Source organism: Hyperolius riggenbachi, chromosome 3 (genome assembly GCF_040937935.1).
Source record: "Hyperolius riggenbachi isolate aHypRig1 chromosome 3, aHypRig1.pri, whole genome shotgun sequence".
NCBI classification, from domain to species: Eukaryota; Metazoa; Chordata; class Amphibia; order Anura; family Hyperoliidae; genus Hyperolius; species Hyperolius riggenbachi.
This window is the reverse complement of record NC_090648.1, coordinates 331,179,389-331,206,070: the sequence shown is the minus strand read 5'-3', so window position 1 is coordinate 331,206,070 and position 26,682 is coordinate 331,179,389. Positions and strand designations below refer to the sequence as shown.

General features: G+C 44.8%; 1 protein-coding gene across 6 annotated transcripts in view; it reads right to left on the bottom strand.

The window, feature by feature from the left end:
• The window catches only part of PPFIA2 (PTPRF interacting protein alpha 2), a 409,727-nt gene that overhangs the window by 326,527 nt on the left and 56,518 nt on the right, over positions 1–26,682 (bottom strand). For all 6 annotated transcript variants that reach the window (XM_068276855.1, XM_068276859.1, XM_068276856.1 and 3 more), the window contains exon 2: positions 18,796–19,046. In XM_068276855.1, coding sequence (XP_068132956.1) covers positions 18,796–19,044 — 249 coding nt within the window. In that variant the 5' untranslated portion in view covers positions 19,045–19,046. The remainder of the gene's footprint in view (positions 1–18,795; positions 19,047–26,682) is intronic.

Here is a 26,682-nt window from a genome sequence, read left to right as displayed (position 1 = left end):
GGCTATAAAGAAATGTAAAAGGAAATTATGAATCAAACTTTATACTTGCTTTACATGTGTAGTGGTAGCAAGAAAATGGTATTTATGAAAGTATTTTCAGAGTCATCTGTGCACTCTAATTTCAGCAGGAAATCGTATACTTCTCTCTAAGTTAAAAAGTCTAATGCATGTAAGTGGGAAATCGCTGGTCAATAAGTGTACAAGTCATACCTAGAAAACTGCCTGTGTAACATACTTTGGCTTACGCTGCCCAAGTCAGCCAGTAAACAGAAACGCATGTTTAACAAGTAACCGACATGTTGGGTGCAGCATAATGGAAGTTACACTATTTATAGAACAAGCACGTGTTATGGAAAGTTTAGTGGTGTTTAAAGGGGAACTCCAGCCTAAACAAACTTACTGTCATTAAGTTACATTAGTTATGTTAATTAACATAGACAGGTAATATATTCTCTTACCCACCCAGTTTTAATAGGAACAGGCAAATGTTTGTGATTTCATGGGGAAGCCATCTTTTTGGTTGAAAGGAGGTGACAGGGAGACACAGTTCCAACTGTCCTGTGTCCTGATCACCCCTCCCAGCTGTGCGCGCTAGGCTTCATATCTCAAATTCAAAAAAATAAATAAATTTGCACCAAAACAGCAGAACAAGATCATCAGAAATCCCATCATGCTTTGCACAGCATCAGGGGAAAAATGCCCGGGCAGTTTTCTTCTGTGCAGCTAAAAATGAGGCTTGGGTAACAAAAACAAAGTTCTGATGCTGTGAAACTGTTAAAGAAACACCAAGCCTTTTGAGTGCTGCTGAGTAGAGTTTTAGTCTGGAAGTTCACTTTAATGAATTCCAATTGTCTATAGGAGTCTGAAACTTGCAGGTCTGGAATGCCACATTATTAGAGAGAAGGAAAGATGTGCCTCAGGTGAAAGAATTCCATTTGAAACAAGAACCAGAAATGTGCAGGATTTAAAAGACCACTATCACGAAAAATTGTAAAATTTAAAATACACATGAACATGCACAAAGAAGAAGTATGTTTCTCCCAGAATAAAATGACCTATAAACTACCTTTCTCCTATGTTGCGGTCACTTATAGTAGGTAGTAGAAATCTGGCAAATCTAGAAAACAGGTTTTGGACTAGTCCATCTCTTCATGGGGGATTCTCAGCAAGGCTTTTCATTCTTCATGAAGACATTCCCTGAAAAGGATTGATACAATGATGCTGGCCAACTGCTAGAACAGTGTGAAAAAAGGTGGTGGTGGGGGCGCTTAGGGGGGTGTCAGCCTCCATGTATAGATCCTTCCCAGGGAGTGCTTTTGTAAAGAATAAATGAAATACTGAAAATCTTCCACAAAGAGATGGGCTAGTCAAAAACCTGTCAGTTCTTTCGGATTTCTACTAACTACTGAAAGTGACAGCAACATAGGAGAAAAGTAATTTACAGCTCATTTTAGGCCTGGTGCAAACCAAAACCCGCCAGCAGATCCGCAAAATGCTAGCAGATTTTGAAACGCTTTTTCTTCTTTTTCTGTAGCATTTCAGCTAGCATTTTGCGGTTTTGTGTAGCAGTTGTGGTGTAGTAGATTTCATATATTGTTACAGTAAAGCTGTTACTGAACAGCTTCTGTAACAAAAACGCCTGCAAAACCGCTCTGAACTGCCGTTTTTCAGAGCGGTTTGCGTTTTTCCTATACTTTACATTGGAGGCAGAAATGCCTCCGCAATCCAAAATCTGCAGCAGCCCGGGAGTACACATCTCAAAGTTCAAAGAACAGCAATAACACCTCTGCAGAGAGACTCCAGCCAAAGAGACCAAGCTTTGACATAGCACTGATAATTGATTCTAATGGGAAATACATCAATACAAGACGTCTTTTTCCTGGGAAACATGTTAAAACAATACCCTGCCCAACAATTGAAAAAGCAGCAGAGGCCATAAACAAGCCAAACTTCACTGCCCCTAAGCATATCATCATACATACAGGGACAAACAACCTGGACAATAGACAAGACCTCATTGCAGACAAACTGTCCTCCTTAATAATGGCCACAGAAAAACAATTCCCTAGCTCCAAAATCATTTTGTCTAAATTGCTACCAAGAAAATACATCTCTCCCCAGATAATCCAGGATATAAATAAGCAGCTGACTACCAAAATCAGCCCATCAGCAAACCTACAACTGGCAGAACATTTCTCTATATCAGATCAGCATCTATATGACAATAAACACCTCGATAAGCGAGGAGTGAGCCTGCTGGCAAAAGAGTTTAAAGACCTGGTGCTTAAGAGGCCTCTGACGCCCAGACACCAGACAGCTGTAGTACCAGCCAATCCAAGCCAGACTACCCCCAAAAGGCATAACATAAATCGCTCTGTAAACCAAAATGTGAATCCTCTGAGATGGCAACAAAGGAGAAACCCAGCCACCACAAGACCTACAACTGAGATAACACCACAGAGCACTGACATGGCAGAAGAACTAAGGAAACTGCTACTTGCCACACACAATATGCTGAAGGATGGACTGTGGAAAACTGACTGCCCTATAAACAGCTCATTACAAGGTAAACAAAACCAAACACAATATGAAACCCCTCATAATTAGCAGCTGGAATATTCAAGGCTTGAATGCTTCAGCTTTTGGAACCAAAATAAACGACCCAGACTTTGAAGAAAGACTAAGAAAGGTGGACATACAGATCCTCTTAGAGACATGGACCCAGACAGAGGACGAGTCATCAGTACCCATTGGCTATCGGGAATTCACTGTTGCAGCCCAGAAACACAAACATATCAAGCAGGGCCGCTGCTCAGGAGGGATTATTATCTGGTATAAGGAGGAGCTCCAAGAATACATCAAACCAGTGAAGAGAGGGAAGAGCCACATCTGGTTAAAGTTAAGCAGCCCCATCATCTCTTCTCAGACTGACATTTACCTCTGTGCAGCATATATTGCACCAGCAGAATCACCATACTCTAATCCAGAGAGCTACCAAGTCCTACAAAGGGAAGCTGCTCACTTCCAAACCTTGGGGAAAATACTTATCTATGGTGACCTAAATGCCAGAACAGGAACAGAAAAAGACTACCTCACCTCAGAAGGCAATTTCCATATATTTGGACCTGAGACCCAGTACCCTGAAACCATACAGAAAGATAGAAACAGCTATGACAGCACAGTCAATAAGTATGGGAAACAACTGCTGAACCTCTGCAAAGGTCTAGGACTTCACATCCTTAATGGCCGAACCAAAGGGGACTCTCTAGGGAGATATACACTAAACTCCCATGTAGGTAGCAGTGTGGTGGACTATGCCATCAGTGACATGGACCCTGCAAGCATTCGCGCTCTCATAGTCACCCCACAATCACACCTGTCAGACCACAACCAAATCCTACTATACATCAATTCCTCAAGCAAACCCTCTGTACAACAACATCCAGGAAGCCTGTGTAACCTACCACCCACTTTTAAATGGTCCAGAGAATCAACCATAAAGTACAAGGAGACTCTCAACAGACCAGAAGCAATACAGCTACTTCTGGACTATCAAACGTATACCTACAACCCTGATCAACAAGGTGTGCAGCAAGCAGCAAAGTACTTCAACCAGATATTACACACCATTGCAGAAATGGCCAACATAAGAAGGACTGCCCAAAAGAGACCATCAAAGAAAAACTCAAACAAATGGTTCGACAGTGAATGCAAGTCACTAAGAAACAACCTACGAGCCATATCAAACAAAAAACACAGACATCCAAACAACATAGAATTGAGGACAGCACATGACGCCGCACAACGTCAATATAAAGCGACCATTAAAAAGAAAAAACAAAATCACATCCAAAATCGACTCGAACGTCTTGAAGAATCCCTGCAAGACAACTCCTTTTGGGAGACCTGGAAACAAATTGGCAAAAAACCCAAGCAAAATAATCAGCACATCCAAAATGGCGAAGTCTGGCTACAATACTTCAAAGACCTATACAGAGATATGCCTATAAAAGAACTCAGCCCAGAACAAGTACAAATATTCAGCAAATTAAAGAACCTGGAGGAGAAGGTGAAAGATTTTCAAAACCCACTTGACACACCTTTCACACTGGAGGAAATAAAAGAGAAGATACAATCCATGAAAGGCAAAAAAAAAAAGCTAGTGGCACAGATGGAATCCTATCAGAAATGATCAGATCTGGCACCCCAGAAATCCATGCTGCAATATGGAAACTATTCAACCTGGTCCTGTACGCCGGTTGCTTCCCTGAAGGCTTGGAATGAAGGACTCATAACTCCTATTTACAAGAGTGGAAATCGCTATGACCCAGCCAACTACAGAGGCATCTGTGTGAGCAGCACACTGGGAAAACTGTTCAACAGCATCCTGAATAAGAGAATCCTCACCTTTCTCACACAGCACAATGTTATCAGTAAGAGCCAAGCAGGTTTTATGCCTAACCATCGCACCACCGACCACATCTACACCCTGCACACCCTTATCAAGCACCATGTACACAGACGAAGAAAGGGAAAAATATTTGCCTGCTTTGTGGACTTTAAAAAGGCTTTTGACTCAGTGGCATCCAGGTTTGTTCCTGAGACTCCTAGAGAGCGGAGTAGGAGGGAAAACATATGATGTCATAAAGAGCTCATACACTGGGAACAAGTGCAGTGTGAAAGTAAATGGGAAAAGAACACCTTTTTTCCTCCAAGGTCGGGGGGTAAGACAGGGTTGCAGCCTGAGTCCAATACTTTTCAACATATACATCAACAAATTAGCCTCAGCCCTAGAGGCTTCACCAGCACCAGGACTCACCCTGCATGACACAACAGTGAAATTCAAACTTGAAATGACAAAAACACAGGGAGATCGGGAGCCCAATCTGGTGTATTATCGTTGGACTGACGTCAAGTTACTAGTAGTAAAGAATAATACTCACAAGTGTGGGTTGCTAAGGGCAACCACTTGTCTAGGCGTGTGGGGGAGTACCGCCCTCACTCGGCCTTTTCCCGTCCGGTCCGGTCGTCTCTCCAGGAAAAATTCAGATCTGACAGGGTATACCTGGTATCTGTGGATCCTCCAAGAGGATATAGCATAAGCTTAGGGATGATAGGAGGCGCCCGTGTAGGATCGGGGAGACTTTAGGTATCGTCCCTGGTTTGTGTGCATGTATGTGGCAACTAATATAACAACTCTATAACTTTAGAGATAGCCTACCTTATTAGTAGTAATCAAACCGTATAAAAGGAGGTTCAAAGTTTAATTGTGCACATCGACAACGCGTTTCACGGTCGTAGCCGCTTCATCAGGTCAAATATACGTGCTGAGGTATCCTGCCGTATGCCTGGGCGCCAATGAGCCCGACTTGGCGCCCAGGCATACGGCAGGATACCTCAGCACGTATATTTGACCTGATGAAGCGGCTACGACCGTCCTATCATCCCTAAACAACAGTGAAATTATTACTGTATGCAGATGACCTCTTACTGCTATCACCAACTAAAGAAGGTCTACAAGACAGCCTAGAAATCCTGGAGGAATTTAGCACAACATGGGCACTCCCCATTAATCTAAAGAAAACCAAAACCATGGTGTTCCAGAGGCAAAACAGGTCAGCCCAGAGCCCATCCTTTATACTCAATGACTGTAAAATCAGCAGAACCGATAAATATACCTTGGTCTGGAAATCAACCAATCAGGAAGCCTTAAAGGACTTACGAGGCCAAAATGTCTAAAAAAAGCAAAGTACCTGTAAGCTGTTCCGCCGGGTCCCCTTCCTGAGATCGCCCCCCGCGCCGACCCCAACCCCCCAGGCCGGGTCGGGCTCTCGTGCCGCTCTCAATATGGCCGCTTCCATTGGCCGCGGCTGCGCAGTCCGCCTGGCCGCGAGTGCGGCTGCGCAGCTCTACGGCCAACCCCCCGAACCACGCACTGTAGCGTGGATCGTAGGGGACCCGGCGGAACTGCACGGAGGGCGCGGACGGCGTCCTCCGTGCATTTAAACAGCTTACAGGTACTTTGCTTTTTTAGACATTTTGGCCTCGTAAGTCCTTTAAAGAAAACCTGTACTGAAAATGAATAGTCAAAATAAGCATACACAAGTCATACTTACCTCCCGTGTAGTCTACTCCTCAATCTCTTTTTCCTCTCCTGTGTCCTGTTTGTCCACTGTGATCAATGGAATTCTCCGGCCTCCATTTTGAAAATGGCCATTACCCCATAACAGCTTTCTGGTCAGCACACAGTTAAACTGTAATATTGCCCACTTGAGCCATAGAGAAACATGGACACATCAGTTCTCCTCTCAGATGTAACTGACAGCAACTGATATAAAACTGACAGCAACTGATAGATTTCAGATCTGACAAAATGTTGTCAGAACTGGAAGGGATTATTGTCAGAAGAAAATGGTGAGATTCTGAGAGGAACGATGGCAAGGTAACTATGTAATGTTCAATTGAAGTTACCTCATGTGTTTATTTTAAATAATTTTACTCAGTACAGGTTCTCTTTAAGTCAGCCATGGAGGCCCTAAAAGCCAAAGCATGCCGAACGTTCTATGCCATCAGGAAAGAACTGTACCACCTCAAACCACCAGTAAAGGTCTGGCTGAAGGTTTTTGACAGTGTCATCACCCCAATCCTACTGTATGGACGTGAAGTATGGGGCCCCACCACCTACCCAGACTAATCAAAATGGGAATCCAGCCCAACAGAAATATTCCACCTTGAGTTCTGCAAACACCTTCTCCATGTCCATCGGAGTACCTCAAACAATGCCTGCCGAGCTGAGCTGGGGAGATTCCCATTACTGCTTGAGATACAGAAGAGAGTGTTGTCCTTCTGGGCCCACCTACAGAGCAGCAGCCCCGACTCACCCCACTACAAAGCCATGCTGCACAATGAAGACCAAGAAAAGCCGTGTGCACTGAAAGTCGTGGTCAGCTCTATACTCCCTCCAACCCCCGACCCACAGGTCATAACAAAAGTACAGATAAAACACACCACAGCTAAGAGCAAAGAAGACTATGTGGAAAAATGGAGGAGTGAAATAAAACAGTCACAAAAGCTAGCCATATACCAGTCTCTACAAAGAGAATATAAAATGGCCCCATACCTGGAAAAGCTGCAAAACTCTCAAGAGAGAAAAATCCTGAGTGTCTACAGATTGAGTGCTCACAACTTCGAAATAGAGTCTGGGAGACACAGACAGACGTACAAACCCAGGGAGGAGAGACTATGCCAACACTGTGAGCAGAAGACCCGTGAGGATGAAAGCCACTTCCTGCTGCACTGCCCCAAATATACTGCAACCAGGGACACTTACTTTAAGAAATTGTCGGAACTATTCCCAGACTTTCTCACACTAGAAGATGAGAGAAAAACATATATCCTACTGGGAGAAGAGGAATCCACAGTGACAATCGCTGCACGCTATGTCACAGCATGCCACAGACTGAGAGGAGCATAACGGAACTGTAAACCTAAAAATGTCCACAGACTGCTTAGCCATTGTCCCCCTACCCCACCCCCTCCCATGTCCCCCTTTTTCCCCTTGCTTTGGCAATACCTGTATGAATCTTGGTCATGCCAATAAAGCTATCTTTGATTTGATTTGATTTGACATAAGATTTTGGTCAATGATTCAGGAAACCAACTTTTATGGTAATTTTTCTGGGCCTAGGCTGTTAAGCTATGCTGCATTCTCCACCCAGAGCTTTCTGGGAGACCAGGTATATTTTGTACTGTCTTCAGAGCTCTCAGTAAAACAAACTTTTGGCAGAGATGCACTAAAGGACCAAAAAAAAAAGTCAACACCTCTAATTCTGGATGAGGGAAGATTCTACAATGGGCAAAGAATGAAAAATGTATAAAACTTGTAAAAAGTAAATACACATTGTAAAATGTAGAATTCAAATGGTTGTCTCTTTCCTAATTACTTTCAACCTGATTGTCACAAGGCTGCACGATAAAAGCAGAATTTCCTAAACACAATGCAATTTAAAAAAAGCAGTTATGTAAGATGCAGCTTGTTAACATCTTAGCAAATAAACGTTTATACACTAGATGGCACTGGCTCAATTAAACTTGTGGCAGCAAAGGATTGGAACATTTGGTAAGCCTCACTTGCTAATGATTACAAGAGCAAATATGTACCACAGTTTACAGTGGGAGTAATTGCAAGTTAAACAATCTCTATATCTATATGGATTCATTTGTAAAATGGACATCAAGCCAGTCTTTCACTTTACCACAATGGTTTCAATTCACTAAGCATTACTACTTTCGGTAAAGCAGAAAATACCTGATATTAGCAAAGGTTTTGTAAAATGACGATTCACTAAGGCTTTTGCTGTATGCAGGGGCGTAGCAATAGGGGTTGCAGAGGTTGTGACCGCTTCGGGGCCCTCCCTCAACTACAGTATTAGCTCTCTTGGTCCTGTGCTCATAATAATCACTTTTGTAGATACTTTGACTAGTGGTAATCATTAACAAACTGTTCCCCATCCCCTTCTTGTACCTCTGACACTGGGGCTGCCATTGGCAGGTTTTGGTGCACCGTATCAATTGTTATGTATAGAGTGCTTGGGGGGCCCCATTGTAAAACTTGCATCGGGGCCCACAGCTCCTTAGCTACACCACTGGCTGTATGGATCCAATAGTGCATCCAATAGTGCATATCTATTGCACTATTGGATGTAAGTTAAGGTCTATGTATCTTTGTATTGTATATTTATTGTAGTATTGGATGTATGTTATCATCATGTATTCTCTGCCTATGCCATGTGAACCACAAGCAATTCTGGGTATGTCGTTGACGTACTTGGCGAATAAATCTGATTCGGATCTGAAATGCCCAACTTATAAAAAGGTACATACCTCAACAGGTGTCAATTCACAAAGAATAACCTGTGGTAAAACAAGTGAGTGGTTTGGTATTGATCTCCAGCCTGGAGCTGTCAGTAACTACCAGCCATTCAATCAGGGAAGAAAAAGAGCAGTATCCCCGATTTCACAATGTTATTTAAGTGTACCTTAGACATTTAGGCCTCTTTTCCACATGTATCCGACAGGCCATGAATTCACTGCCTATCAGCTGCTAATATCCACCACCAGCCATGCACTTGCTAGTGTTCGGCACGGCGGCGGACAGGTCCCCTCCCCCACGCAGTTGCATATGAGCACAGAGGTTGCTGTGCTCAGACAAGGCATAACACGGTTTTATGCCACATGGTAATGCCGCCACATGTCATCGCCTGACACACATGGGGTTACAACCTCTGCCATTCAGTTGCATTTAAATTGCACCCAAAAAGGCAGTTGTAGGCGGCAGATAGGACGCTGAACTGCTCAACAAACAAGCAGTTCAGACACGATCAAGTCAGACATCCATGGAAAAGAGGCCTTAAACCTAGCAGCTTTTATACTTATCTGGTGCTGAGTCCAGCCCCATGCAGGCCGTGGTCTCCATCGCTGTCCTCCTGGGCCCTTCCGTTCCTCTGCTGTCTCCCCCAGTGGTATATATTTTTTGGTAGCAGCCAGACATGTTTCACCGTGCACGCACGGTCCTACTGTGCCCCTGTCTCACTCCCATGGCTGGACCTTGTTTTCAAGCTGAATACATTTGCATACCTAATTTGCATAACTTTGCATCAACTGGGAATTATTTGCATCGCATTAACACCCCTAATTACAAGCCTTTGCATACATACCATAGAGAGTTTCTATGCTATGACATTGTAGATTACAGCCTGAACCACGCCCATTTTAGACAACCCAAATTAGTAACACTTTGGCCATTTCTCTTTATTTATTCAACAATGAAAGCACAGCTGCAGGACCATAACTGAACACGTGTACACTTTGCATGATTAGCCAGTCCCTGTAAAGAGCATGTTTATACCAAGCATGTTTGGCAATACAGCTTCTCTCAGACTGCTACCACTTCCAGACAGTAACCACACAGGTATAGCTATACATTTAAAGCCAGGAAATGGATTTTAAAGCTATTTATGTTATATATAATAACTTTTCCTAAACAAATAGTGCACAAGAAATATGGCTTAATATTAGCATAAATACTATCCATAAATGACTATAATTAGGTATTCATACATTTATTCTGATGCCTTTTCACTAGGAGGTATCCATTTCTACAGACCACCTGTTTAGTCTGGCATTTAGGAGGAACACCTGACTATTTCCTTTGTAACACAGTCCAGCCTGCAACCCTGTATTGATCTGAGACGTATCTATACTGTTATGATCGCTTCTGCAGCGTTTACTGCTGACTGCAGTGGTATTGCAAACCAAGCAGTTCTAATGTCATTACATGCATTTGCTTGCATAGTTTGGTTTGCACTTAAACTAGTTGCTGATTCCATCTGCAGTCGCTCTGAAGTTAATGACAGTTTAATATGCTTTTGTGTAAACAAACATTGTCTGCTGCAATGGAGGGGCAATCCCTTTCCTGCAGGCTGCAGATCATTGTCTGCCTTTTCCTGCTATCAGCCTGTGATTAATTACCATTCACTTGTGTGGGAATCTGCAGGTCTGCTCCCATTGGATGACCTCAGTATAAAGAACTGCTTCCTGCAATGCCTCATGAGCTACCATAGTCTCAGATTCTGTCTGTTACTCTGCTCGTGCCCCACCTCGTTCCTGGTCCGTGTGGACTGCGCTGACTCCTGCGAAGGGGTCAGCGAGTCCTCCTAGTTCTGCTCTTGTTCTAGAAGTTGTTACTTGCTTGTCTTGTGTCATATATTGGTTCATCGCCAATATATACGCATACTTGCGCATTTTGTTATTTTCCTTGTATTAGTGTTACGTTGATACATCAGTGTCGCTGATATATACGTACACGAACTGTTTATTTCCTGTGTTCAGTTAGTCAGCCTTCCAGCACGTTTTGGTAGTTTGCGCGTATCGTGAGCACCCGTGCTGAGCTAGAATCCTGTTCCTGGTCCTGTTTGTGGATTGCGTTCATCTCTGCGAAGAGATAGCGAATCCTTCTGAGTCCTGTTCCCTGTATTACTCCAGTCTTAGTCAGAGTTCCTGCTTATGTCATATATCGGTTCCTTGCCGATATATACATATGTTAGTCAGACGTTACAAATAGTTTCATTGATAGCTGTAATTGTACTACGCTAGGAAATCATACTTATTGTATATTTTTCTGTGTTACGTTCATCTATCTTGATCCTGCTATTTCCTGACTATCCTGTCCTGTCTTGGTGAGGCACGCCATTGCTGCAAACGCATTGGCTACCTCATTCCAGTCTGTTTTATTGTGGACGCTTGCTGTCACTAAGTAGTGGCTAGTTAAGCAAGCGTTCATTCTGTCTACCTGTCCTGATCTCCTCAGTCCTGGTTTATGCGCTCAGCGCTACTTTGCGCTGAGACGTTATTACGAAAGTGTTGTTTGTGGCTGTTCGGATCTGCACCGGCTCTGTGCACCACAATCTCCTATTGGAGTCAGTCCTCTCCTCCACTAAACTGGGGATATCCTGATTCCTTGTGCTGGTGTGTGTACCTCCTTCACGTCAGCTTATGTGTTGCATGCTGACTGTGGAGATTACACCTCCAAGCTTAACATATATACGCTTTGAGTCCTATGGGAGAAAAGTGCTTTACAAATGTTATTGTATTGTATAATTGGTTATTGACTTTGAAGAATTGTGTTCCACTGCACTGTCAGTGTCCCACCTGGAAAGCTGGAACAAAATGAGGACACCCGAGGTGAAAATAAACTAATGAAACAAACAATTGTATCTATCCTCCTTCTCCTAAAAATGACTTAGGATATTCCAAAGTTTTAATTTCTGTTTAAATCTACTTTTTAAGTTTTTACTGTTTTATTGTTTTTGCTCAATGGCGCATTCATTGAAGTACATGTTAGAAAAAAGAAAGTTGTGCTGGGCACCCGGCAATAGGAGGGGTTAGATCACACCTGCAGTAAACATGTGATATCCCGTTCACAAGTCCACACTTCAGGCTATAGCTTGATATGCACAGTGACGTGCCCAATTAACTAACTAAACGTCTTGTAGCAAGAAACTACAGGATGGACCTCCTGGGTGCAGCAAGGGATCAGGCCAGAAGTAAGGACCGTGCCTCTCTTCTAGTAAGGAAGAAGCAAAGGGGAGATGAGAGATCCATCACCTTCACGCTCGATTATACTCCCATGTCCAACAAAATCAAACAAATTGTGAAGAAGAATTGGTCTACGATTATTAGGGACCCCAACCTGCAGAAGGTTTTCCCTAAACCCCCACAAGTAGCCTTCCGACGAGCACCCACCTTGGGAGACACCTTAATCCGGAGTGAATATCGGTCACCTTCACCCCTGAATTGAATCTGCTAGATGGCCTAAAGGGAACCACCACTGCGGCCATTGTAAGTTCTGCCCATACATGGTAGAAGGCACGAGCTACCAATTGGGCACAGTGAGATGGAAAGTGATAGCTTTCCTAACTTGTCAAACAAAATTTGTTTCATATGTCATGTTTTGTCCATGTTTTTTTTTTACGTGGGCAAAACGACCAGGCCCTTGAAGGAGAGAGTGGGGAACATCATGGCTCCATAAAGAGTGGCAAGGGGTGCCAACGCCTTATCGAACATGTCCGCAATGTACATGGGGGTAAATCCTCGTGTCTTAAATTTGCGGGCCTCTTGCACATTGCACCCTCGATGCGAGGGGGTGATCGCAACCACAAATTGACCAGACAGGAATCGCAAATCATTTTGCAAACGGAAGCCATGGGGCCTTTGGGCCCCAACGACAGATTGGAATTGGCGTGCTTCCTTGACCCCTAACCTCGTGGTGGTTACCCGGTTGGATGACCCCTATCCACTTTTGTTGGAGATATTTTCCCCCTAGTCCTTTGGACCTCGCTCCTTACTTTCCTTCTCCCCCTTTTTCCTCCCCTCTTGATTTTTTACGACTTTTTATAGCTTTTTCTGCTCCTTTCCTGGATTTTTCGCGATCTGCCCCCGACTCTTTTATACTTGTAAATTGATTGCCCTCACCTGTAATTTTCTAACTGCCCCTTTCTTGTGGTCAATTGACCCCCATGATGTCATATTCTTGTCCAGCCAGTGGCACCCATGTTAGGTGATTCACAGTGTGCCCTATATTTATAGATGCAATTTGCACCGGGGTGCCATTCAGGCTCCCGTAATCCCAGTAACGATTAGATTGCTGGGTTTTGGCTTCAGCAGGGCGGGGGTTGGTGCACACGCGGGGGACAGTCGTGCCACGACTTCAATTGGTGTTGGGGAGGATTTGGTAGTACATTTGCCCCCTCCCAGCCTGAGCAGCAGCTGCCCCTAGGTGACACATGCGGTGACTGCCCCCCTGCTCGGTGCGCGGTCCCCACTCCCTGCTGTGCCGATTGGGGCATCCTGTTTTTTTTCCCTTTAGATGTGGGTGTTCCTGGCTGAATAAATATCAGTATGCTATGGTGGCAGTGGGCACTTGTTGAACGATTGAAATGGGTTGCTAATTATGGTCTTCCAGTCGGGGGACCATTTGCCACTGCAGCCAACATATGAGGGAACACTCTTGTGCTGATAGAGTGCTCTTCTGTTTTTTCTGCCCACTCTAACCCTATTTGAGTCCTATTTACTGGACTCACGCGCTGCGATCATAATCGCACAATGTGTCGGGAATTCCACTCGACTACTCCTCCTAGAACAGAGGTCTCCCCCTCCCATAGTGCTTTTATAGTAGTAGATAGGTAACCTTTCAAATAAATAAAAATGTTTTTAATTATTCGTACTCTATTGTGGAACAAGGGTTAAGTCAGCTTGCTGCAGTCACGTTGCAGCGACCTGTCATGACTTCAATGGTGTGTAATACACACATTTTTGTGCAGCCATAATTGTCACTATAATGAATAGGGTTCTTCTTTAATTAGTCACTGTGACACGTTTGCACAAATCTTTATTTAATTACCAATACGGATTTTGCACTTCTGTCAGTACTGGCGTCTGCATGGACCCTTTGCCCGTGCACTTCCGCCAGTACTGACGCTCGTTCACCTTCCACTCTAAACACTTCCTCCAACTCCGGCCAGCGGACCAATGGCGTGCGCACTGGGCGGGGCCTCCTGCCTTGATGTCGGAGACCCGGACGCGCCATTTGCCTGGATACGCATGTGAGCAAGTGCTGTAGCAGCGTGAAACGGCTGTTGTGCCCATCCACCTTGCCCTGGTCACCACGCTCCCCCACGCAAGTCACACTGGATACATCACCATTTGTACAGATGCAAGACGCCTGACAGGTTTGATGTAACTCAACGTCCATTGATGTATGTATGGCTGCATGCTGGCAATAAATGCTGACAACGGGACAGTGCCCAGTCTGTTCGTCTTTATGTTTTCTTCATTCATTGAAGTACGCCAGAGCTAAAATCTATGAATTATTGACCCTTTTTATCCCTTTCCTGCTCTCAGAAGCCATTTTCTGCTTGGAAAGGGTTTTATAGTTGTAATTTGTTATCAGTGAGGGTCACACTGTAGTCTGACCCAGTCCTAACTCAGACAGGAACTGCCACTTACATACCGGATGTTTAACTCTTTCAGGCATAGGAAAAAAAAAAAGGAACACAGCATAGTTATTTGTACACAGGTCTATCTCAGGTCACATGTCACCTCGGGTATCCTTTAAAGATACGGACCTGAGGGAAAAAAAATATGCATCAAGGGAAAGACATATTACTGGGTCAATGGCAAATGTTATGGGCAGAGGCGTAAACTACGTACCCACATTTAATGTTGCACTTAATTATTGTGGATCAAATTATCAAATGTTATTGCTACATTTAAATGAATGAGCACTGTACAGGCACTGTGCTCAGATGTACACGAGCAGCATGTACTGTTTAATGAAGAGGGTAACGTGACAACAGGGGGTGCATGAGCAAGTGGTGCCCTGCAGCAGAGGGTGGGTGGGGGGATACAGGGGCGTAACAATAGGTGGTGCAGAGGTTGCGACCGAATTGGGGCTCTTGGGCCAGAGGGGCCCTCCCTCAACTGCAGTATTCGCCCTCTATTGGTCCTATGCTCATAACAATCACTTCTATAGATGATTTGAATAGTGGTAATCATTAAACTGTTCCCCATCCCCTTCTTGCATCTCCGACACTGTATTTGCCATTGGCAGGTTCTGGTGCGCTGTATCAGTTATGTATAGAGTGCTTGGGGGCCCCAATGTAAAACTTGCATCAGGGCCCACAGCACCTTAGCTACGCCACAAGGAGGATATGTGTGGTGGCTAAATAATTAGCACTGTTGCCCAACAGCAATAGCGTCCTAGGTTAGAATACGAGCCAACACACAGCCTGTTTAGTGTTTTATGTCCCTGGGTTTGTGCAGGTGCCCTCTAAATGCTCCAATTTCCTCTCCCAACCAAACAAACCCACCAAAAAACAGACAGTCAACTGGCCCTGACCAAAGTGAACAATATGCCATACAGGACTCGACCCGAATAAAGGATATGTATCCAAAAACTGTCTTTATTCCATGATGCAGATGTACAACACACAGATAGCACAATGTTTCAGTCAGGCCTCCCACATCCCAAAAACATAAAGATAAGTTAATTAGCTTCCCCCTAAATTGGCCCTAGACTATGATACATATACTACATGATACATACGTAGATATAGGACTATGGCAGGCATTCGATTGTGAGCTCCTCTGAGGGGAAGTTAAGTGACAAGTCAATATACTCTGTACAGCGATGCGGAAGATGTCTGCGCTATATAAATACTAAAGAATATTACATTTTTTGCAGGGGTGGGGAGCAGAGGGGGCTAACGGAAGGGGGGGGGGGGGGCAAATCTGCTACTTTTGCTTAGGGCCCCATTTGGCCTTAATCCGGCTCTGCTACCCACATGTGCATTATTAAATGAAGACAAGACCGTGGTTTGAAATTAAGGGGCACAGTTGGGAGGATGTACATTTATGGTTAGGTTTTCGTTTTATATGGCATTCTGGTCTGCTTTAAAGTAAAGCGCGGAAAGCAACAGTATTGAAAAATTGCCCACCTAACTAGAGCTTGCACACGTTCAATTATCAATCGTGATCCTAAAATAACTCCACATTTTGCTTGCTGCCACAGGAAAGCACAGAGCTCACTATGAGCACTTTGCTATAAATAGATTCAAGCTTTCAGCCCCAATACATTTTCTTCCCTTTCCAGCATTGTTCCCACTGACTGGAGGACCTCATACACCGTGGGTGGTTGGATATGTAGGCATGAAGCGATCATCCTCAAGGCAAAGACTTCAGCATGCTGCCTTTGTAAGCACGACTTCCTATATAGCTTATAGAGGGCACTACTCTGATATAGATCATCGCAGTCTTTATTTGGCACCTTTGGAAAAAGAAAAAAAAAGCTTGCCAGCACACGTTACAGTGCTAACGACTCCTCTGCACAGAAAGGATCATGCAGATGACTCATAAGGTTGACAGAAATGACTCAAAGAAGTTGTAGATATGCAGATGAGGATTATATTTGACCTATATTCTATATTTTACCATAAAGATTCACACTTTTGTCCCTAAACCTTTATGCACTGGTCTACAGACAAATCACAAAAGCAAGATTATGCTATAGAGAGTTCAGTGCTTGATTATGATCCATTTGAGGACTTTAAGTTGGAAACACTACCCAAAATGTATATACAGAACACAGCTCTTATAGTGTACATTGTGGGGCTACATACCAAATTAAATTGAAAAAAACAAAAACTCATCAACTGTAATTTTAAGCAACTGCAAGATGCAGCTAGTTATGAGATTATTGGTTTTCAAGAACTGTGATGGCAAACGGACCAATTTTTCGCTATACTTGCATCATTCTGAGGGGACACTATTCTGAGTTTTCCCCAGGGAGGTATTTTCAAACTTAACCCATAAAATACCTTTAGGCTGCTTACACACAGGGACGTTACAGGCGCACGTTAGTGCAGCCTGTAACGGTCCCCCAACGCACAGCAATGTAACACAAGTGGGCTGTTCACACTGCCCACGTTGCGTTACATGTAACGCTGCACGTTCTCCCGAAAGTGCAGCATGCTACGGCGTTACAGCGGCTTAAGCCGCGTTAGACTGTTTGCACATGCTCAGTCATGTTGGGGAGGAGCGGAGAGCGGCCAGGCACATGGCTAATTAATATTCACTGCACGTTGTGACGTGCAGTGTTTACTTCCTGGTGCGGGCGCTCTGTGCGGCGATTGGCCGGTGGGACCACGTAATGCCGCATGCGTCCAAGAGTACGCATCACGGCATCCCGGACGCCAGAGTGAGCTGCACAACGCGGTTCACTCTGACGTCCACATCAAGGAGCACCAGGCCTTGCATTAGGTGCACGTTATGCGACCTTAACGTAGCACCTAACGCAACGTTTTGGTGTGCAAGTAGCCTTAAAGCTCATGCTAAGCAAGAAATAACAAAAAATAAAAGCCTGCATTTTTTTTTTACTTGCCTGAAACCTTCAAAGGAAAAAAAATGGGGGGGGGGGGGGGTGACTGAGGATTTTGAGGAGGTTTGAGGAGCTTCTAAACATCTCATTTTATTAATTCAAAGAATGCATACCTACCTGTAACCTTTGGTTAATAATACTGCAGTTTTATGGATGCATTCCTGAATTAGTGTATCATCGGCTGGTTAGCTCTGGTTCTCCTGGCTCCCATAATCTAATATTAGATGGCACATGCATGCCCTGGCTAGCATTGGTCATAGGGAGCTAGAGCCTGCCAGGCGCCTGGGAGAATTCACAGCCGGGAGACTTGGGCGCAGGATACAGCCGGTATATGGCTTATCCTGCTGCTGCACAAGTTCCTGGCAGCGTTAATTACTATTCCCCCTCTAGGTCTACTTGGATAGTGGGAAATGATGTAATTTGGCCTCCAGCTATTGCTGGAAGGCAAATTACAGTGTTTTAAAAGTAACTTCAGCTCAGTCTTCTGACGGCCCCGAAGTTACTGACTGTGCGCCGTGCTGTAATTCCTATTACGGTCTATGGTGGTGCCGGCTGCGCTCAAGTCTCCAGCGCTGCATTTGCAGTGTTCGCCTGTCAGAACTAAATAGTAGCGATGTGGTTCTAGCTAAAAGGATAGTGATAGACACCTGGAAGGGGGAGGAGTAGTCTGGACATCCAACTACCTGGGGAAAATAGTGAAGTGGTGCAGTAAGCACTTCATGACACTCCTGAACTAGCCAGCTCTAGCTTTTTACTATTAATTTTAAGTTTAGAGAAGCTTTTTAAATGGCAATGGATAAAGCTTTCCAGGCCTCTATCTACATTACGGATAGAACGCCTTAATTTCCGTTCTGGCAAGTACTGGTTATAACAGCAAGAGATAAAGTGAAAGCTCTGCAATGGGAACAAACATTGGTCCATCAGAGGTTCTAACTATTCTGTACTCAAACCAAATTGGTTCAGTAGCATTTCATTAGAACTCTATTCTACCCAGTCAACATGTACTCATGTAATCCTTAGGGAGAGGTGACAGGAGGAAAAAGTTGGTCATAGACATTACATATTCTGAGATTCAAGAGGTAACTTAACATAATGCCTGACAGAGCAAATTCCATTGCCAAGTATTCTAGATCTACCAACAGTTCTCTTTACGGCACATCTTATACTTGAAGTAAAAGAATGCAGGTAATAAACCACTGAGGACAGTCCCCTTCACAAAACAGGTCTAACTAAATTACAGCTCTCAGAAAACATTTCTTTTACAAGAGAAGAGGCAAAGCAGCAGTGTAGGCGGAGCATACCTGGGGCAGTGCAGAATTCAGCTGGCGCTGGAGGGAGTCTCTGTCATAGATGACATCTTGAAGTCGCTGCTGAGCCAAGCCGAGACTTTCCTGGGTTTCTCGCAGTGTATCTAGCAGCCGGTCGCGCTCATCCAGCATGTTCACCATCAGCTGCTCAAAGTGAGAGTCGGAGTCCGAGCCACTGCTTTGGGACCCCCTCTGGCTCATAGGGGTGTCCTCGTTTATCGTTGGCATTACTTCACACATCATTTCTAGGGGAACAGAGAGGAGAATTCTATAAAGATTGCAAAGAAACTATTTCAACATTTTAAGATGCGTCAAACATGCAACAGACACAACTGGCCCCCACAACTGACACAACTGGCCCCCACAACTGGCCACACACACACTAAATAATAAAATGATCTGATTGTATGCAATGCGCTAAAAATTATTGGTTGTCCCTCAAAAAAACTAGAAGTGTGTCATCCCCCCCTCCCCCCCCGATGCAAGTTAAATCAGGAGTGGTGGATTATTTAAATCAATTTTTATGAAAATCTAATGGTGTATGGTAGATTGTCAATTTTCTGATGCATGCGCACAAGCAATTTTCTCAGAGTTTTCAATTTTTTTTTTCATAACTTAAAATGCTTTCTAAGCCACCAGCAAAACAGAAACATACTCAAAATATTTTTGATATACTTGTTCAGCTACTTGTTGCTACTGAAAAGTTATTGTAACTAGAAGCAGAAAAATTATCTCCAAAGATAAAACTCAGGAGAAAAAGTTAATTGCATATGGGCCTATGTATTGTTTATTGCACAGTCCCACAGTAGATGCTGGCATTAGAAGAATCTTGAATAATAAAAAAAAAAAATCACACCATGTTCCTCACTTCTTGCTACATAGAGGGTGGGATAAAGGATCACTATAACCAACAATAGTCTTATAAGAGTGGAACTCACGGGCTTAGCTGATTTAATCAGACAGCATAGCTACATTATTGAACAGTTTTAATTTCGCTCCCAATTCTCCTGTATTGCCAACTACTCTTTCATGCTGCCAACCGTATTATTGATCATTGTAATTAGGGATTAACAGGCTGTAAACCTGGACATGAAACTGAATGCTTGGTGTGAACTGTGAAGGGCTGTCAATCTCTCTTCTTTGCATAGATGCTACTATGGTTTCCAAAAATATTGTGAGGTGTAAACAAAACAGACACGTTTAATGCCATCTTTTGCTATTAAAAGAATAGAAGGCTAGAACGGAGACCTATTATTTCCAGAATTTTTACCCCAATTTCAATTTTATATTGATAATGAAAGGCAATGTTCCCAATAAATGTGGATTTGGTTTAAGTAGACACACAAGACAAGACACAGAACATATATATTGTACTTTTCTCCTGGCGGACTCAAAGCTCCAGAGCTGCAACATGCTCATGGGTGACCAGACTCATTAGGAAGCCTTGCCCAAAGACCCCTTACTGTTTTGCTTACTGGCTAGAGCCGGGATGTGAACCCTGGTCAAAAAGCTCTAATCCCACATGATCAGCACGAAGAAACATAGTCGACCAGCACCTGAGATTTTTAGCAATGGTTTAATTATTCACCTTTCTACCATGAATTTAAAGCCATAGGCACGGGCGTCCGCACGTCCGGCAAATTGGGGCATCTGCCCTGGACGCCCGCTGCCCCCCCTCTAGCCGTTGCTCCCAGACCTCGATCAGCCGGTGACCAATAGTGCGGGCGCTAGGACCTAGCACACCACACCGATATGCGGAAGTGACATTACTTCCACATATAGAGCGTGGTGCGTCCGCTCTAACTGGTCGGGTCGCCGGCTGATACTGAGGTCTGACGCTGCAAGGTGAGGGAGGGCGCCTGTCACTTCCTAACCTGGGGGTCCCTGTCACTACCTAAACTGTGGGTCCGTCACTACCTAACCTGGGGGGCGCCTGTCACTTCCTAACCTGGGGGTCCCTGACACTAACTGGACTTTGGGTCCCCTGTCACTACCTGAGGGTCCCTGTCACTTCCTAACCTGGGGGGGCCCTGTCACTACCTAACCTGGGGGGCACCGGTCACTTCCTACTCTTGCGGGCGCCTGTCACTTCCTAACTGGGGATCCCCGTCACTACCTAACCTGGGGGCACCTGTCACTACCTAACCTGGGGGTCCCGGTCACTACCTAAACTGGGGGTCCCTGTCACTACCTAAACTGGGGGTCCCTGACACTACCTAAACTGGGGGTCCCTGACACTACCTAAACTGGGGGTCCCTGTCACTACCTAAACTGGGGGTCCCTGACACTACCTAAACTGGGGGTCCCTGACACTACCTAAACTGGGGGTCCCTGTCACTCCCTAACCTGGGGGTCCCTGTCACTACCTAACTGGACATGGGGTCCCTGTCACTACCTAACCTGGGGGGCACCTGTCACTTCCTAACTGGGGGGCTCCTGGCGCTACCTAACTGGGGGGCTCCTGGCGCTACCTAAATTAGGGGGCACCTGTCACTACCTAAACTATTCAGGCCAGCCAGCCCAGCATCACCACCAGACAACCAGCCCAGAATCACTGTCAAAAAGGCCACAGCATCACTACCAGTCAGGCCAGCCTTTACTTCAACCAGCCAAGCACAGCCCAGCATCACCGCCAGCCAGGTCACAGCATCACTGCCAGCCAACCCAGCCACAGCATCACCGCCAGCAAGCCCAGCCACAGCATCACCACCAGCAAGCCCAGCCACAGCATCACCGCCAGCAAGCCCAGCCACAGCATCACCGCCAGCCAGCCCGGCCACAGCATCACCGCCAGCCAGCCAGCCCGGTCACAGCATCACCGCCAGCCAGCCCGGCCACAGCATCACCGCCAGCCAGCCCGGCCACAGCATCACCGCCAGCCAGCCCGGCCACAGCATCACCGCCAGCCAGCCCGGCCACAGCATCACCGCCAGCCAGCCCGGCCACAGCATCACCGCCAGCCAGCCCGGCCACAGCATCACCGCCAGCCAGCCCGGCCACAGCATCACCGCAAAGCCTTTAAGCCCACACATCCTCCCCAATCCAGCCAAAAACAGTATTGCCAGGCCAGCCATGCACAGCAGCCAGTAGAGGAGAATTGAGAAGCCAGGTGAGAGGTGTCTACCATATTAAGGGGGCATTCTGCCTTCTTATGGGAAATGCTGTCTATGTGCCTCATGACTGCTGAATTTGTCTTGTTGGGGGCCTCATGATTGCTGAGTTTGTCTTGTTGGGAGCCTCATGATTGCTGAATTTGTCTTGTTGGGGGCCTCATGATTTGTTGGGGGCCTCATGATTGCTGAATTTGTCTTGTTGGGGGGTCACATGATTGCTAACTGCGAGACTATGGGAAAAGCTGAATCATCTTCATATGAGACAATAGCATTAAACCTGCTTTTTAAAACAGAAAATAAAACTGGGAGGTTCTAAAAAAAAAATGAATACATTTTTCAGGAGTAGGATTGATAAAATTGTTCATCTTCACAGTTTATTTTTAACTTGAGTTAAAACGTTTGTATTTAGTTTAAATTGCTGTTGCCACTTTGCGATAGATAAGTGACTTTTGGGTTGCCGTTTGGGCACTCGGCCTCCAAAAGGTTTGCCACCACTGTCCTAATCTAATGTCCCACATTGCTAAGTTCATGTCTCCCCCCCTCTGACCACACCCACATTCTGGTACATGGCACACCCATTTTTAGGTGCGGTGCGCTAAGCGCGCAGCACAACTTAGCCCTCATATCTTTTCGGCACGCGCAGCACAACTTCACCGGAATCTTCTTCCCCGCCTTTTTGCCCCCCCCCCCCCCCTCCCCTGGAAAATTTTCTGCGGACGCCCATTGCCATAGGGTCCACTCAGGAACACAGCAATTACAGCTCTAAGGATTGCATTTATCAGAATCAGAATCAGAATCATTTTTATTTCGCCAAGCACGACTGGGTCGTGCCCGGAATTGGACTTGGCATATAGGGCTGAGAAAAACACAAAACAGTGTAAATGTTAAACAAAACACAATGCAATACAAATACAGTTTCGAACACAATTGCGCTACTGCTATAAAATGTTTTTAACTTTGGACTGCCATAGATCATCATCCTGGATGATTCCGCATTCTCATCCCCAGGTTTACAAATTGCGTAAGGTGCGTCAATGTAATCGGGTTCTGACCAACCCTGCTTGCGAGGGGGGATTAACAGCGTGTGTAGGGAGTTTATGAATAGAGTTTAGAGAGTTAAAAGCAGAGGGGAAGAAGCTGTTCCTGTGCCTTGAGGTCCTGGTGGCGATGGACCTGAACCTCCGGCCTGAGCGGAGTCGGCTGAAAAAGCGGTAACCTGGATGAGAGGGATCGCTAGTAATCCTCAGTGCTCTGGAGCGCAGTCTGGAATTGTAGAGGAGGTCCAGAGGGGGGAGTGGTTTCCCGATTATCCTCTCCGCTGATCTTATCACCCACTGTAGTTTGTGTCTGTCGCTGGCGGAGGAACCAGCGTACCAGACCAGGATGGAGGAACAGAGTACAGATTCGATTGTGGCGGAATAGAAACTCGTCAGGAGTTTCTGGGACATACCAAACTTCTTCAATTGGCAGAGGAAAAACAGCCTCTGCTGGGCCTTTCTTTGTGTGGATGTGGTGTTGGATTTTCAGGTTAAGTCCCTGGAGATGGTCGTGCCCAAGAGACGTGCACAGGGGACTATTTCCACTTCCAAGCCGTCAATGCAGATTGGGGGTGGGGGGGGGGGGGGGCGGGAGCGCGTTTCCTAAAGTCAACAACCACTAACTCAGGTTGCAGCGGCTGGGACATCATTGTCTATAATGTCCAAACACATTGCATCAGGTATGGTCCCTAATGGAAAGCTGCCATTTGGGATAGTAATCCCATCCTTTCTTAAAGGAATACTATCGATGTATGCATTTATTTTTAAATGCTGTATGTTGTAGCACACATTAGGACAAGTACTAGGAGCAATTTGATTCCTCACACAGCTGTTCCTCTCAGCTGTAAAATCCTCCGTCAGTTTTGGCCGTCAGTGTTTGATACAAATGTATCTATATGCTGACTGCTCCCAGAGGGCTAAGCCCATGTCTGCACAGGGGAGTTGCTATCAACTCCTCAGTTTCTAGTTTAATTATCACCTTGCTGAAAGAATCTTATTGATATGGTGGTAAGGGGTTAAAGATTCTAGCAATGTGTGTTTATTATCTTTGCTTCTCTTGACTGATAAAGATACTAATAATGCTAATTGTAAACAGTGGTCTGCCCCTCTCAGCAGCTTGTAAAGTGGATGCAGCCTGGAGTGAATCACCTCAAGCAGCAGCCAGACTGAGTGTAAACACAGACTATTGTTTATAGCTAGTTATATTCCAGCAATATTACAGCTCATTTAGTTACCTGTTACCACCTCAGATCAGCCTATTTCTCCTCATGTCTCCTGCATGCTGTGAGTGACACAGTGAAATATATTTGTGAGCTGTGTGGCAGAGTAACCAAGCAGCTCAGGGTGACCCAAACTACTATGAGCTGTGTGAGAAATGAATTTTTAAGCAGGGATAGTGAGAGAGAGACCTGGGTGAATAAATAAAGTGCCCCTAGCACTAGTGGTAATGTGTACACTAATATACAGTATTAAAAAAAAAAGTCGTTTCAATCGATAGTACTCCTTTAAGTGGCAGGTACCCTTGAGAAGGCATGGGACAGTGAGTGGACCATATGTCTCCATATTTACTGTGGAAAGGTGAATATAACTATTAAAAATCCCTGGTGCTGGTCGATTTCATTTTTTTGGAAGATTGGTCTGTTAGTGTCGGAAAGACAGGACCGTCGCAGAGAAGATTGTTCAAAATTAAGCCCACGTTATATCATTTACCAGCATGCTATCCAGTTGTCAATTTTTAAAGCCACAAGGGCATGTTTATGGCATTAGCAACATTGGAAACCCCACCAGCATAACTATCTTCAGCACTTCCATGTGCACCTTAGTGCACTTAAGCCAGGTTTGCAAATTGGCACAGCAGGTATGTGCCTAACGGCAGCTGCTGCTAAAGAGGTGGCTACATATGGCCAGACAAAACACAGTGAGTTTTGCACAATTACTTGACCTTGGTATCCACTTTTAAACACATTCACTTAAAATTCTAACTTATTTCAGTATGGTTGGGGCACGGTGTGATCATGGTTTCTGATACAAACAGAATTAACAGCTGTCAACCAAGCAGTATTTTGTAAGTGTTTTCACAAAGCAGTTATCAGGCATTCCAGGTGATCCACAACTAGCATTTGTCAAAGCTTAACATGTCCATTAAACGTAAACTCTGTTGGTCGTGGGGCAGCTGTGAAGTTTCCATCTGTATTTGGGTTAATTGTCTGTGAAAGCAGATCCATACAAACACCTATGAAAGAGGTAATGATACAGGGTGCTCGTTCCGGTCTTATCTATGCCACATGGCACAACTTGTTACTGACATGAAAAAGCAGGGCCAAATCTGTGAAAAGCGTAGTTATTATGCAATAAAATATCATTTCCAGTAGCTGGCTCAATCTTAAAGAGAGGTAGGCTAACCCATCATTCTTGACCTCAATGTATTTTATTACTCTGGGCACCTCCTACCACTAGCATTTCAGTTTTCAACCACTCAGGGCAATTTTTAGAGTGCGTTTTGTGATCTGATCACAAAAAACGTTAGCTACTCACTTTACTAATGGACACTACACGGGAGTGTTTCCATTAATGCGCTTCTTTTGAGATGTGATTTTTTTCCAATTGCAGATGTCGTGTCTGTATATGAGCTCAGAAAAATGGCATTGGAATTGCAATTATGCAATTTTTCAGCAATTTGGTGGTTCAAAATATTTCCAGCTGTTTTTTTTTTCTCCTGCCAGAAAATTGCAAATGCTTCGCAATTTCCCCATTAACCCTGTGGATTGCGGTGGAATCGTGGTTGTGGATTTTGTTTTTCTTAATGGAAAACACTGTTCATATGAACAAAGTTGAGCCTACTTAAAGATTATTCTTAATTGTACTCAGCGAATTAACACTGTACCCTGAAAAAAATACATCTTAATGAATAAAACAGCTGCTGCTGATGATGATCAATTAGCTTACAGCTGGTTAAGCGGAAGCAAGAGGTTTTAATTGGCCAATTCTAAATCAGTCACCAGAGATTGGCAAGAAAAATCAGTAGAAATGGCTTGCATATGGCACCATTTCATGACAAAATTCTGGTTTATTTGGGCCTCTCTGTGTTCAATGTAAAAGGTCTTGTATGTTTAAAGGACAACTGTAGGGAGGCTGACATGCTTTTTTTTCCTTTTGTGCAATACCAGTTGCCTGGCTGTCCTGCTGATCCTCTGTCTGGCCTAGTGCACACCAGAGCGTTTCGGCTGCGGTTTGCGATCCGCTTGCGGGTGCGGATCCGCTTGGGTAATGTATTTCAATGGGGTGGTGCACACCAGAGCGGGAGGCGTTTTGCAGAAATGCATACTCCCTGGCTGCTGCAGATTTTGGATTGCGGATGCCTTTCTGCCTCAATGTTAAGTATAGGAAAAACGCAAACCGCTCTGAAAAACGGCACTTCAGAGCGGTTTGCCAGGCGGTTTTTGTTACAGTAGCTGTTCAGTAACAGCTTTACTGTAACAATACATGAAATCTACTACACCAAAAACGCTTCCCAAAACCGCAAAATGCTAGCTGAAATGCTACAGAAAAAAGAAGAAAAAGCGTTTCAAAATCTGCTAGCATTTTGCGGATCTGCTAGCATTTTTTGGTGTGCACCAGGCCTAACTAATACTTTTAGCCATAGACCCTGAATGAGCATGCAGCAGATCAGGTGTTTCCGACATTAATGTCGGAACAGACAAGATTAGCTGCATGCTTGTTTCTGGTGTTAT